The sequence below is a fragment of the Hyperolius riggenbachi genome, chromosome 2 (genome assembly GCF_040937935.1).
Source record: "Hyperolius riggenbachi isolate aHypRig1 chromosome 2, aHypRig1.pri, whole genome shotgun sequence".
Taxonomy (NCBI): Eukaryota; Metazoa; Chordata; class Amphibia; order Anura; family Hyperoliidae; genus Hyperolius; species Hyperolius riggenbachi.
This window is the reverse complement of record NC_090647.1, coordinates 130,607,813-130,621,844: the sequence shown is the minus strand read 5'-3', so window position 1 is coordinate 130,621,844 and position 14,032 is coordinate 130,607,813. Positions and strand designations below refer to the sequence as shown.

General features: G+C 43.0%; 1 protein-coding gene across 5 annotated transcripts in view; it reads right to left on the bottom strand.

Annotated features, from left to right (window-relative positions):
- AGAP2 (ArfGAP with GTPase domain, ankyrin repeat and PH domain 2) overlaps positions 1-14,032 on the bottom strand; it is a 419,192-nt gene that overhangs the window by 93,924 nt on the left and 311,236 nt on the right. For all 5 annotated transcript variants that reach the window (XM_068267414.1, XM_068267415.1, XM_068267410.1 and 2 more), the window contains exon 4: positions 4,202-4,287. In XM_068267414.1, coding sequence (XP_068123515.1) covers positions 4,202-4,287 — 86 coding nt within the window. The remainder of the gene's footprint in view (positions 1-4,201; positions 4,288-14,032) is intronic.

Here is a 14,032-nt window from a genome sequence, read left to right as displayed (position 1 = left end):
CCCTCCTGAAACATGTCCTGCTGGGATGATGACCCCCCAAACTCCTCTCCTGATGCATGGATGGGCTGCTTGACTGTCGCCACAGTCTTGCTGTCCAATCCCTCATCCCCCAAAGTGCCCATCAGCATCTCCTCCTCCAAATCGCCAACAACAGCAGACAATTGACTCATCATGCCTGGGGTCAAAAGAGTGCTGAGTGACAGGTCGGCGACTGACGGTGAACTGGCCTCCTCCCCAGGCCCTGCTGGGCGGCTGCTGCGAACAGGGATGGTGGTGGTGGTGGTGAGGGTGGAGGCCTCGGATGCAGAGCTGATGGCGGGCTGCTCATCCTCCGTCATCAGTTGCACCACAGTGTCTGCATCCTTTTCCTCAATGGGACGTTTCCGACCCGGCTGGAGGAAAATCGGTGCAGGTGCTACACGCTGCTGCTGCTGTGTCTCTGCAGCGTGAGTTGCAGATGCTCCTGCTGGGCGGCGCCCAAGGCGTCCACGGCCAGTGGCTATAGGAGGAATGTTAGCCACTGACGCTGCTGCTGCGTAACTGTGCATGGTGGCGCGGCCGCGCCCGCGGCTTGCCACAATGCTGCTCCCTCTCCTCCTGATTCCCTTGCTGCCCTTCCCCTTGCCCAAACCGCGCTGGCTGCCACTTCCAGACATCTTCGATGTTTTGGGCGTAAACACAAACGTTTTTTAAAAGGGCGGGTGAAAAGTGGGGTACTTTAATGGAGTGGGTTGGTGGGTGAGGTGACTGAGTGAGTGTCTAGTACAGTAAGTAAGTAGTAACAGTCAGGAAGTACAACTAGCAGTTACAATAATCAGTAGTAATCACAAGGAAATAGAGTGTGTGTACACTACAGACAGTGAGTGCACGCACGCGCAAACACGCGCAGGAGCTGGCCTATGAACAGAGACTGAGTGAGTGTCCCTAGTACAGTAAGTAAGTAGTAACAGTCAGGAAGTACAACTAGCAGTTACAATAATCAGTAGTAATCACAAGGAAATAGAGTGTGTGTACACTACAGACAGTGAGTGCACGCACGCGCACACACGCACAGGAGCTGGCCTATGAACAGAGACTGAGTGAGTGTCCCTAGTACAGTAAGTAAGTAGTAACAGTCAGGAAGTACAACTAGCAGTTACAATAATCAGTAGTAATCACAAGGAAATAGAGTGTGTGTACACTACAGACAGTGAGTGCACGCACGCGCACACACGCGCAGGAGCTGGCCTATGAACAGAGACTGAGTGAGTGTCCCTAGTACAGTAAGTAAGTAGTAACAGTCAGGAAGTACAACTAGCAGTTACAATAATCAGTAGTAATCACAAGGAAATAGAGTGTGTGTACACTACAGACAGTGAGTGCACGCACGCGCAAACACGCGCAGGAGCTGGCCTATGAACAGAGACTGAGTGAGTGTCCCTAGTACAGTAAGTAAGTAGTAACAGTCAGGAAGTACAACTAGCAGTTACAATAATCAGTAGAGATCACAAGGAAATAGAGTGTGTGTACACTACAGACAGTGAGTGCACGCACGCGCAAACACGCGCAGGAGCTGACCTATGAACAGAGACTGAGTGAGTGTCCCTAGTACAGTAAGTAAGTAGTAACAGTCAGGAAGTACAACTAGCAGTTACAATAATCAGTAGTAATCACAAGGAAATAGAGTGTGTGTACACTACAGACAGTGAGTGCACGCACGCGCACACACGCGCAGGAGCTGGCCTATGAACAGAGACTGAGTGAGTGTCCCTAGTACAGTAAGTAAGTAGTAACAGTCAGGAAGTACAACTAGCAGTTACAATAATCAGTAGTAATCACAAGGAAATAGAGTGTGTGTACACTACAGACAGTGAGTGCACGCACACGCAAACACGCGCAGGAGCTGGCCTATGAACAGAGACTGAGTGAGTGTCCCTAGTACAGTAAGTAAGTAGTAACAGTCAGGAAGTACAACTAGCAGTTACAATAATCAGTAGTAATCACAAGGAAATAGAGTGTGTGTACACTACAGACAGTGAGTGCACGCACGCGCAAACACGCGCAGGAGCTAGCCTATGAACAGTGACTGAGTGAGTGTCCCTACTACAGTAAGTAAGTAGTAACAGTCAAGAAGTACAACTAGAAATTAAAATAATCAATCAGTAATCAGAAGGAAATAGAGTGTGTGTACACAGACACTGAGTGCACGCACACGCAGGAGCTAGTAGCCTATGAACAGTGACTGAGTGACTGTCCTAGTACAGTTACAGTATATAACTACAATACAAAATACAATCAATCAGTAGTAAAGGACAGCAGAAATACTGGTATAGATGAGAAATAAACAGAGGACAGGAGAGAACAGCTGCCCACACAGGCAGGCCCTGAGGCCTAAAGCTGTAAGCTTGCAGCAGCTGTCTCTATGTAACACAAAAGCTACTAACTAAAATACAATGTCTATCTAACTAACAACAATATAGGTGTGTATAGGAGGTGTATGTGAGCAAAAACGCTAGGTAAATGACCACAATAGAGCTCTTGCTAAGCCAAAGCACAAAGGAGCAGATCTCTCTCTGTACAAGTCTCAGGCAAGGACGGAAAAACAGAACATGGCGGCCGCTATTTATAGGGTAGGGGCTGGCCAGGGTCCCCCTCTGTGATTGGCTGCCGTCAGAGGGCCTGGGAGCCCTCTGATTGGCTCTAAGGACATCAATCTGGGCTATGACGCTATTCGAGCTCGGTATTCGAGCTCGAATAGCGCCGTTTGCTCGAATAGCTCGAATAGTGAATGGGCTATTCGAGTTTACTCGAATAGCCCATTCGAATAGCTCTAGCTATTCGGAGCTCGAATACCGAGCTCGAATAGCTGAAAAAGAGCTCGAATATTCGAGCTACTCGAATATTCGAGCTCTGCTGAGCACCACTGAGCGACAGTAACACAGGAGAAAAGTGATTTATGGCTTATTTTAATGTCGAAGAAATGTACTTCTTATCTATATATGTTTCCATATATTTTAAATTTTAAGATTTTCGGAACAGTGGTCCTTTAATTTATCTAACTGCTGTCTAAATCTAGTCCTTGATGGCCAAGGTATTTGCACACTTTTAGCACAGCTGAATCAGGAAAGGTGTGGTTTACCAAGTAGAATACATTTCTCCATTTCTCGGTCCATCCTATACACTGGCATGGATATGGCCCTCAAGGACTGGAGTTAGACATCTCTGGTTGAGGCTGCACATGCTTATCTCTGGCAATTGTTACAGCATGAGCCATTGGTTTTCTGATGGAAGCTTAACAAGCCCTGTTTTTGAGGTAAACGTGTCTTGGCCAGTTTTCCAGGTGAGAAGTTCTGCAATCTCCAGATGGATCCCCTGCTCTACCTCTCCACATTCTGGAGTGCCCTTTACCTTCTGTCTCCACAAATTCTACCAATTCTAGCAGGGGTCATCTCATTCGGACAGAGGCATGAACCATTTTCACACTATGTGGACTAAAATGGACTATTATTCTTTAAAGGATACCCCAACTGAAATGTGACATAATGAGATAGACATGTGTATGTACAGTGCCTATCACACAGATAACTATGCTGTGTTCCTTTTTTCTTTCTCTGCCTGAAAGAGTTAAATATCAGGTATGTAAGTGGCTGACTCAGTCCTGACTCAGACAGGAAGTGACTACAGTGTGACCCTCACTGATAAGAAATTCCCCTTTTTTACCTCTTTCTTGCTCTCAGAAGCCATTTTCTGCTAGGAAAGTGTTTTATAGTTGGAATTTCTTATCAGTGAGGGTCACACTGTAGTCACTTCCTGTCTGAGTCATGACTGAGTCAGCCACTTGCATACCTTATATTTAACTCTTTCAGGCAGAAAAATAAAAAAAAGGAACACAGCATAGTTATCTGTGTGCTAGGCACTGTACATACACATGTCTATCTCATTATGTCACATTTCAGTTGGGGTATCCTTTAATTGAATTACACCATTATGTTTCTCAGAGAATATAAGCATTTGTGTCTGGCAGTGAGTCCATAGCCAGCAGAGTTTCCTGTTTCCCCGCTGCTCTGCACATAACACAATGTTATTCAGAGGACCATGAACTTGTTCTAGGACTGCGTAAGGCAGCTGAAGCACCAGTCAGCCGATATGCCCACCTGTCAGCATTAAAGCAGTGACCCGAGCAGCAGTATTAATCAGCGTGTTAGCACATAATCACAATTACCTTGGCATCTGGAGCTCCTGCTTCTTCTCTTATCAGCAGGAGGTAGCTCTGCCCTTCCACACTAATCTCCTTCTTGAACTGATCACCTGAAGAAAGATAAAGCACACGTATATGAAATGTGAGTTACGTTACCGTTTCTAAACTCTATGTATGCAGATTTGACTCATCACTGCTGGAACCTTGGAGTGTAAACAATGGATAATGGCACAATGGATGCAGCTACTGCTGTAAGAATGTGTGAATATACTGAGGAGCAGCCCCATCTCACATGGAGGTTTTTGCCTTTTTGTTTTGTCTTTCTTTGAACCCAGCCGGAGAGGAGGAAAAAAAAAACGTGCTGATGCCATCTGCTTCACTCAAATATGAAAAATAATTATGTTTAATCCAAATACGGAGAGATACTTGGATACATTTTTACATTTCATCTGGTGAAGAAGAATTGAACAGGCGCTTAACAATAAGGGGTGCAGAGGCTGTGAGTGCACTGGGGTCCTTGGGCCAGAGGGTCCCCAAGGGGTTTGCCTTCAACTGCAGTATTAGCTCATTATTGGTCCTGTGCTGGTAATAATCACTTGTATAGATGCTTTGAATAGTGGTAATTCACCACTAACAAACTGTTCCCCATCCCCCTCTTGCACCTCGGACACTGTGGTTGTCCTTGGCAGGTTTTGGTGGGCTGTATTAATTGTCATGTATAGAGTGCTGACTGCTGAGGGGAGGGGGGGTTCAATGTAAAACTTGCACTATGGCCAATAGTGCCTGTTATGTGTTGTTCTACACACATTGATTTTTCTGATCGATTTATGATCAATTCAGTTATCTTCAGTAATCTAATTCTACAACATACCTGATCAATTGATACAGTCAATGAAATGTATGCTTCACTGTCATTATAAGCACACACGGTTAGATCATAGCGGCCTCACTGTGATCACACGGTAGGTGGTGCACTGCAACGCCCAATTGTGATTAGGGCCTCAATCAATCGAATGCGCTGCCTAGCTTAGTGGGTTATAGATTCAAGTCAATTCAACAATTTCACTTCTCAAAAACAGAAAGACAAATATTAATCGTAAAATTAAAAATAAACAGAATTTTTTTTTTCCAATAAAAAACAAAATGTTGCCTTCTTAAAACAGAAAGAATTTGCGATAATTCAGGTTGGAGTGAGCATGTGATGTCTCCCACAATGCATCACTGCTAAATATGCAAATTATCCCTTGTTGTCCCTGTAATCTAGCCACACCTCTAGAACCGCTGGAATGCAGTGATGTGTCAGCTTGCTAATTGTACAGAGCCACAATAATCCAACATGCATACAGACTGTTTCAGATTGGTTGATCCTCATCAGTGCATAGCATGGATTAATGTGGCTCTATGGAGTAGGACTTGAAACACCCATAGTTAGCCTACCTAGCAAGCTCATGGTGAACCAGAACTCATCGGAGTGTGTAAGGGACTACAAGGGACCAAAAAGCCCTCTTACTAAAATGTTAAGGAAAACAAAAGTTTGCTTTCTTAAAGGCACACTATCGATTAACATATTTTTTTCAATTGAGATAGGAATAATTTGGGAAGTGCTGTTAAGTACTGGTGGATACATTTGAATGCTTATCTCTTTGTTTACTGTTATCAAATTCCTTTCACACTTTACTGTTGCCAAAACTGATAGCTGAGGTGGACCATGAGGGGAGGGGGATTGAGCAGATGAAATGTATCTTTTATGCAACATAAACATTTGTGAGTGTGTGAAACCTGACACCACAGCATTTCATATACTGAAACTTTGCAGTCTGACATGCAAAAAACAGTGTTAGGGCCTGTACACACTGCTGCGCTTGCGCTGCGCTTTTCAAATCGCATGCGCTTTTTAATCGCAAGGTCTTTTAAAAAATAATGAAAATCGTAGAGACCTGTACACACTGGTGCGATGCGCTTTTCCTATTCTCATGAAGGCTTTTAAAAGCGCAGCAGTGTGTACAGGCCCTAATATTGAAACAGAGATTCACCTCTGCAAATGAAACATTCCAAAATCTACATACAATGAATTAAAACTTTTGCCTCTGATATTTAACATGAAAAGTATAAACATACTGTATTTACACGGCTACTTAGACATTATTTGTACATTGTCATTTTAGAGCACTTGGTTTGATAGTGTTCCTTTAAAACAGAAGGAATGTGTGATAATTCAAGTTGGAATGAGCATATGATGTCTCCCACTATGTCTCCCACAATGCATAGCTGCTGAATATGAAAATTATCCCTTATTGTCCCTGGAAGCTAAGCACACATCCAGAATGGCTAATATGTTAGCCATTAGATTTTTTTTTTTATTCAATTCAAAACATAATAAAATGGGTAGAAAAAAAAATGCTATGTGTGCCCACAATAATGGATAGGGTGATTAAATTAGCAGGACAGGAGCCTGGGCAGTTTCTTTCTTTCTTTCTTTCTTTCTTTTTTTCTTTCTTTCTTTCTCCACTATTGAGGTGAGTATCACCTTGGGGCACCTCATTGTTTTTTTAGAAAATGCATGCAAATCATGAATTATTCAGTTGTACTGGAAGAGCTAGTTTATGCACAACACAAATGTGTTAATTTATGCACTTCAACAGATGATGACTTAACTCAAAGCTTTGCTCATGGCATTTAAGGGTGGGTTTCCACTGCACCGGCCGTGGCACTTGTGCACGATTACGCATCCAAATCTCTGTAGCTGTCCTATGCATGGCTATGGGGATTTGGACGTGTTGTCCAGAATTCTGAAGCAATGGCTCAGAATTTTTGCACATTCAAATTTGAAAGCAGCGTATTAATTTCAATAGACCAAGATTCCGGATTCGTATTTGTGCGTGTGAAAAACAGGCAATACAGCCCCAGTGGAAACGGGCCCCAACTGTTTTTGATTTGGAAAAAAAACTAAGTCAGCAAAATCCTTAAAGAATAGATGAAACAGGCATTGAAGGTACAAAAAAAGCTTCACTTATCAGTCCTCATATTACAAAGAGGAGTACTAACTGCTCTCCATAATACATCTATAAGCACAGCTCACAATGAGTAATAGGCAACAGTTAACTAAGGTACTTGCCAACCGCTCCACTCCAATTGGCGTGAATGCGGCAGCAGCCCCAGGACCCCTACAATTGGCGTGAATGGCTGGGAATGGGGCTAGCAGGAGATTTCCCACGCCAATGCGCGACTCTCCCCTCTGTAGTCCAGGAAGTGATTGGCTGTCATAGGCTGAAGCCTATGACAGCCGATCAGGCTGATTGGCTGGCAGGGGGAGGGAGAGGGGAATATAAAATAAATAAAAATAAATAAAATTATTCAAAAAATAATAAAATAAATATTTATATAAAAAAACAACTGGGGAGCAATCAGACCCCACCAACAGAGAGCTCTGTTGGTGGGGAGAAAAGAGGGGGGGGATCACCACTTGTATGCTGAGTTGTGCGGCCCTGCAGCTAGGCCTTAAAGCTGCAGTGGCCCAATTAGTAAAAAATGGCCTGGTCACTAGGGAGGTTTAACACCGCAGTCCTCAAGTGGTTAAAGAGGAACTGCTACCAAGATTGAATTTTATCCCAATTAGTAGCTGATACCCCTTTTCCCATGATAAATCTTTACCTTTCTCAAATAGATCATCAGAGGGGTCTGTATGACTGATATTGTGGTAAAACCCCTCCCATAGTGTGATGTCATGACCATGGTCCTGACAGTTTCCTGTATGTGAACCTTGTTGCATTGTGGGAAATAACAGCTGTTTCCAACTGCCAATCAACCAGTATCTCCCTCTGTGCATATCTATAAAAGAAAAAAAAAACCTTTTAACCTATAACAATGTTTGGGGGCGTGGTTATAAATAATGGCAGTTGGACCTGTCTAATTTTTTTCATGTCTGCCAGTATTAAAGATGATTACATGCAGGCTGATTGTGGATCAAACAACATAAACAAATTACATGGCAAATATCAATCATTTCTTGATCTCTCTTCAATTTCTTAACTTCTCACTTTGCAATGTATTTAATTATTTTTTCCCCTTTTTGCTAAAGCTCCTCTTTAAATTTGACTCCTGGTTCTCAGTGCAAAGTCAAATATCAGGTATCAGTAGATTTTCATTAGGATTAAGGTGGGGATTAAATTCTGCCTTTTCTTTTAGTTTATTTGAATTGACAAGAAGAAATAGTTCTGGTGTCAGATTTTAATCCATTGAATTGTTAAGCAGTTTTCCTCTCCTTCATGTATGTCCATCTGTATAGGGTGACTTCATTCCTTTGTGTCACTCTCCATCCATGACTGGTTACCTCACAACTTCAGAGGACTTCCTAGTCTCCATGGCAACTGAAAGTAGAGACTAGAAAGGATGTTGTCACAGCGCGTCCACTGTTCAGTAGCCATGGAAACTAACAAGAAAAGGAGATGGAAAGGAAGGAAGCAATATGCGGATGAGAGCAGGCCAACAGATCTGGGGGTTGGGGGTCAGGACTGGTGTTGTACAACATTTGTTCTGTTTCTTAATTTTAAACACCTCATTTTAGAATCCAGGTAAAAATAAAGTTTATAGGACAGTATAAATATTGTGATTATTGAGAAGCATTTTTTTCTGATTAACACATGGTTAACGGTCTGATAACTGTAGGTGTTTGCAAATCACCTTATCCGGAGATATGAAAAAGCCGGACTTATTGGCGATAAAGTCCACAATAAGTATTTGTATGGTCACAGTAAGTAATCAGATGTTCACAATGTGGTGAGGGTACAAAGACAAAGCAGCCAGTTCTTTAAAAGGGTGAGAACAGTTAAAATATTGTTTTGACCAATGGTACTAAAGTTATTCCAGATGTATTTTTTTTAAACGGCCACTCCAAGGTCCTAACAGCAACTGGATATGTATGTAGTATATCAGTACAGTAATCACTCTGAAATTGCATATGCTCTTAATGTGCAGGTCCAGCTATCCTCATGTACTCCATCTCCAGGACCAATAAGGAAGATACAACCAAATTCTCACAAACTGCCAGTGAGCAAGCTTGGAAATCTGAGAGTTCTGCCCACTACCACCATCTTAGTACCCTATGATTTTGTTTATGAAGTGAACACTTTGGTAATTCAGTCTGTCCCTGGAAGTGGCTTTCTGTCCTCACATAACCCATCATCAGATGCTAAGGGTTAGAACTCTCTTTATGGTAGTGTAGTGGTTAGAACTCTTGCCTTGCAGTGCTGGGTCCCTGGTTGAAATCCCAGCCAGGGCAAGCATGCTGCATTGTTCCCTATTATCACCCTCCCTTAAAGCAGGAGGATCAGCCATACTATGCCAGGAAAAAAAACACATATATAAGTAAATACTTGATCTACTTACAAACCAGATGTATTGTACTGTCCACATTTTGATTTCAGTGAATTTTATATAGTAAATGTAGAGAATTCTGTTCCTGGCAGAGGCCATGTAGTTTTCCCGTAGTCTGAAGCTAAATCCTGATGTCATTTCCTCCCTTAATTTTTTTTCTTTTCTCCTCCATTCTGCTGTGTCATCTCTGGCTTGTAAACATGTGTAAACACAGGATCTTGTTGCAGCCTCAGACTGTCATACTGAAGTGTGCGCAGACCAATCAGTGAGAAGCAGGAATGAAGAAGGGGGGATGACAAGCTTACTCCACAGTGATGGCAGAGATCAGAGCCAGGCTGACAAATAAGATTTATTATAGCAGAAGGAGCAAGCTTTTGAAAGCTTGCCTACTCTTATTCTTTTAAGTTAGCCAATAAATGGTATCATCCTGATTCAAAACTTCTTGCTTTTACTGATGGCTAACATGGTACAATACCCTACTGCTACTTCTATTACAGCAGGAAGATTTCTGAATAAATTGTAGTGCTTGCAACACAGGGTGAGATTCCTGGCAACATTACAAACACATTGCAGTGTTTAAATGGAATTTGATTTTGTGGCTGACAAGTCCTCTTTAAAGAGAATCTGTACTCTAAAATGCTTAGAATAAAAAGCATACCATTCTATTCATTATGTTCTCCTGGGCCACTCTGTGCTGTTTCTGCCTCACTGCTGCAATCCTGGCTTGTAATTGCCATTTTTATCCAGTGTTTACAAACAAAAGACATAGCAAGTGATAAGCTGAGAGTAGCTCAGTGTGTGAGTCATACAGAGTGTGCAGGGGACCTGGAGAGGGTGTGTATAGCTTCTATCCAATCACAAGCAGCACAGCACATTCCAGCCTGACTGCCTCAGCCCGACAGAGCCGACAGAGGAGAGAAGATTAGATCTTATAACAGAGATAATACAGCCACTGTGCAACTAGGAACTTATAGGATAGAAGAAATAAGGATGAACATTTTGTTACAGTCTCTTTAAGGGGAGTGAATGGGGCAGGGAAGAGGAGGGTTATAGGAGGGAGCCTGCCTTTTTCTGTCTGAAAATGTGACTTTAGCCAAAAGTAACATTTTGAGCAGGTATTAGAGGAACAGGGATAGGAGTGGTCAATGCACAGGTATGTGGACGTTCAGGTGATATTCCTACTCTCTGCACAGAGTAAAATAACATAAAAGCATTCCACAGTGGTTCACATTGCCAATAGTAAAGATGCTGGAATCTCTGACAAATTTAAGACTGTGAATCAGGATTTGGTAAGGTTTGACAATGGCAAGTCTTGACTAACAAATTTAGGAATGAATACAATATTTAAAAAAATTTTGAATTTTTGTTTTGTAAAGTTCAATATAGATCCTCTTTAACCACTTCTCTACCACAGGGTTTTTCACCTAAGAACCACAGCAATTTTAACATTTCAGGGAGGCAAGGGTTAATGGGCTTAATGGGGGTATAATTTATTTTAAAAAACCCTCACTGATGCTGATCACTCACTAATGCTGTATTGGTTATCTGAGTTCCTCTCACGAGTGATCTCAGTAACTGTAACAGCATAGTGACTGATTCAATGTTTACACACATTCTGAATGAATGAGCACTGTCATTGGCTTTGGCAGTGCTCATTCAAACTTGTAAGCACTTTGATTGGCTGACCAGCGGGTGCCGAACGCGGCCGCACATCCGCGTGCACGCGACCGCGCATCCGCGTGCACGCGATTGCGCACGCGAACGCTCACAGTGGGAAAACAAACAGGAGTTGCCTATCTACGCCCCTGTGCCCCAGGTGAATTTTAAAGGGGCGTAGATAAGCGTGGCAAGGGTTGCTAAGTGGTTAAGCAAGACACTTTAACGTGCAGCAGTACTTAATCCACGGGAGCACTTCAGCACTACACTGATTGGACAGCTCTCACTAAAAACTCACTTGTACTAGTGATGTCATGAATTATGATGGGCTCTCCCAAGATGCTGGGGTACTTTCATAGCTGCTAGAGAGCAGCAGGGGCGTAACTAGAGGGGAGCAGCCCCTGCAATCACAAGGGGGAGCAGAGCTGTGGGGGGCCAAACTACTAACCTTCCTTGTGGTCCTTTTGGGGAGCTGAAGTGGAGAGAGGTCTAAGAAGGTGGCAGGTGGGCCCCTTGACACCCATTATGACCCAAACACCTACCTAGGTTGCCTGTTGGATAACCCTGCTGTGCTCCCTCTGATACATGATACAGGGGGACCCTTCAGATCAGGTGTTTTTGTGGCTACAATTGTTTTGGTTGTGAAGATCATGATGGCCACCTTTGCTTTATGACCCTTGTGAGATGGGTCTGAAGGACGCCAAATCAGGCCTGGAATTACATCACAGGAGCCCATAGGCACAGATCCCCAGGCACCCTAGACTCCGCCCTCCATGAACCTACAAACCACTGCCTCACCACACAGCAAGTATGCTGGCTGTCCCAGCTGTCACTTCATCCTTACTTCCCTTGCTCATCATTGTTAGCTACAGGTGCCCCTTAGAATTATGTAGCCAGAAGTACCCTCAATAGTAAGTAGGTAAAGGTGCCCCCAAGTATTAGGTAGCTAGAGGAACCTCAGTATTAAAGGAGTATTATCGATTGAAACAACTTTTTTTTTAATACTCTATATTAGTGTACACATTACCACTAGTGCTAGGGGCACTTTATTTATTCACCCAGGTCTCTCTCTCACTATCCCTGCTTAAAAATTAATTTCTCACACAGCTCATAGTAGTTTGGGTCACCCTGAGCTGCTTGGTTACTCTGTCACACAGCTCGCAAATATATTTCACTGTGTCACTCACAGCATGCAGCAGACATGAGGAGAAATAGGCTGATCTGAGGCGGTAACAGGTAACTAAATGAGCCCGGGCTTTTTTTCTTTGATGGGTGGAGCTTAGATAAAATTGCAGCTAAAAATGATGCTTTGGTAAGAAAAACAAAGTCCTGATGCTGTGAAACTGTTAAAGAAACACAAAGCCTTTTCAGTTCTGCTGAGTAGATTTTTAGTCCGGAGGTTCACTTTAAGTAGTCACTTATATTACATAGCAGTGGTAAGATTGTACAATCAAGATTGTATTATTAATGGGCACCTTTAAGATGCCTATTAATGGATACATTTTTTCATCAGATGTGATTTTTTGAAGCAATTTTTATTTACAATAGAAAGTAATGTGGTGGTCATTTTTGATTGTTCCCATAAACAGGTTAATTGGGGCATTTTTTCTCTTCAGATACGATCGTAAAATCCAACTTTCGGATCAACAGAATTTTCTGTTCCAATCAACCAAAGAATCATTTCACACTGATTTTCACCAATCACTGCGCTAAATATTACGTTGAAAGATCGCATCCTCTGAAAATATTGTACCTTGTCTTGTCTTGCAGCACTGGATCCTCAGTTCGAATCCCAACCAGGGCACTATCTGCATGGAGTTTGCATGTTCCCCCGTGCCTGCGTCGGTTTCCTCCCACATCCCAAAAACATACAGATAAGTTAATTGCCCCCCACCCCCCTAAAAAAAAATGGCCCTAGAAAACAATGGATATACTTTATGACTATGGAAGGGATTAGATTGTGAGCTCCTCTGAGTGACAGTTACTGTCAAGACTGCATATACTCTGTAAAGTGCTGCTATATAAATACATAATAATAATAATAAGAATAATAAAAATAATAGTCCACCAGTCTCCTCTTTTATTTGAGCGATCAATGGGATATCACATTCACATCCAGAAACGTCCTACTATCAATGATTTCTGGGACCTCCAACTACTTCATGATCTACATAATTACATTAACATATTTTTTTAAATATGTTGACTCTAACATACATATAGTCTGTAACAGCAGCCAATTGTGCATGCAGAGCAAAGGAAGCGCTCATGTAGCGTATTTTTCATCATGGAAGATGCACTTTTTCTACCCCAAAATGTGTGAGGAAAAGTCCCTGTGTCTTATATACAAACACCACCGATACAGACTCCCTGCATTTTTGCAGTGTGTCCACCTCCGTTGCCCCTGGTGTCCCCTCCCCTCTGAGTGTAAAGTAACAAGCAGCAGCAGTACTGGATCACCTGATCCGCTGGCTTCAGCAGCAATCAGTGACCTCTCCTCTTCCGCACTGCTCCCTTAGTGCTGGCTTCTGCTAATGACACAATCAGCAGAAGCTGGCACTAGGGGAGCCCTGCGGAAGAGGAGAGATCTGTGATCACCGCTGGATCAGGTGAGCCAGTACTGCCAATGCTTGTAACTGTACACTCAGATCAGAGGGGACACAAGGGGCCGCAAATGAGGACACAAAGGGCAGCGGAGGGCACAAATGGTAAAGTGGAGGACAAGCGTGGGGGAACAGAAGGACACACATGGGGACAGAAGGACACACTTGTGGGATTCAGGGAGACACAGGAGGACACACGGGGGATCCAGGAGGACACATGGGA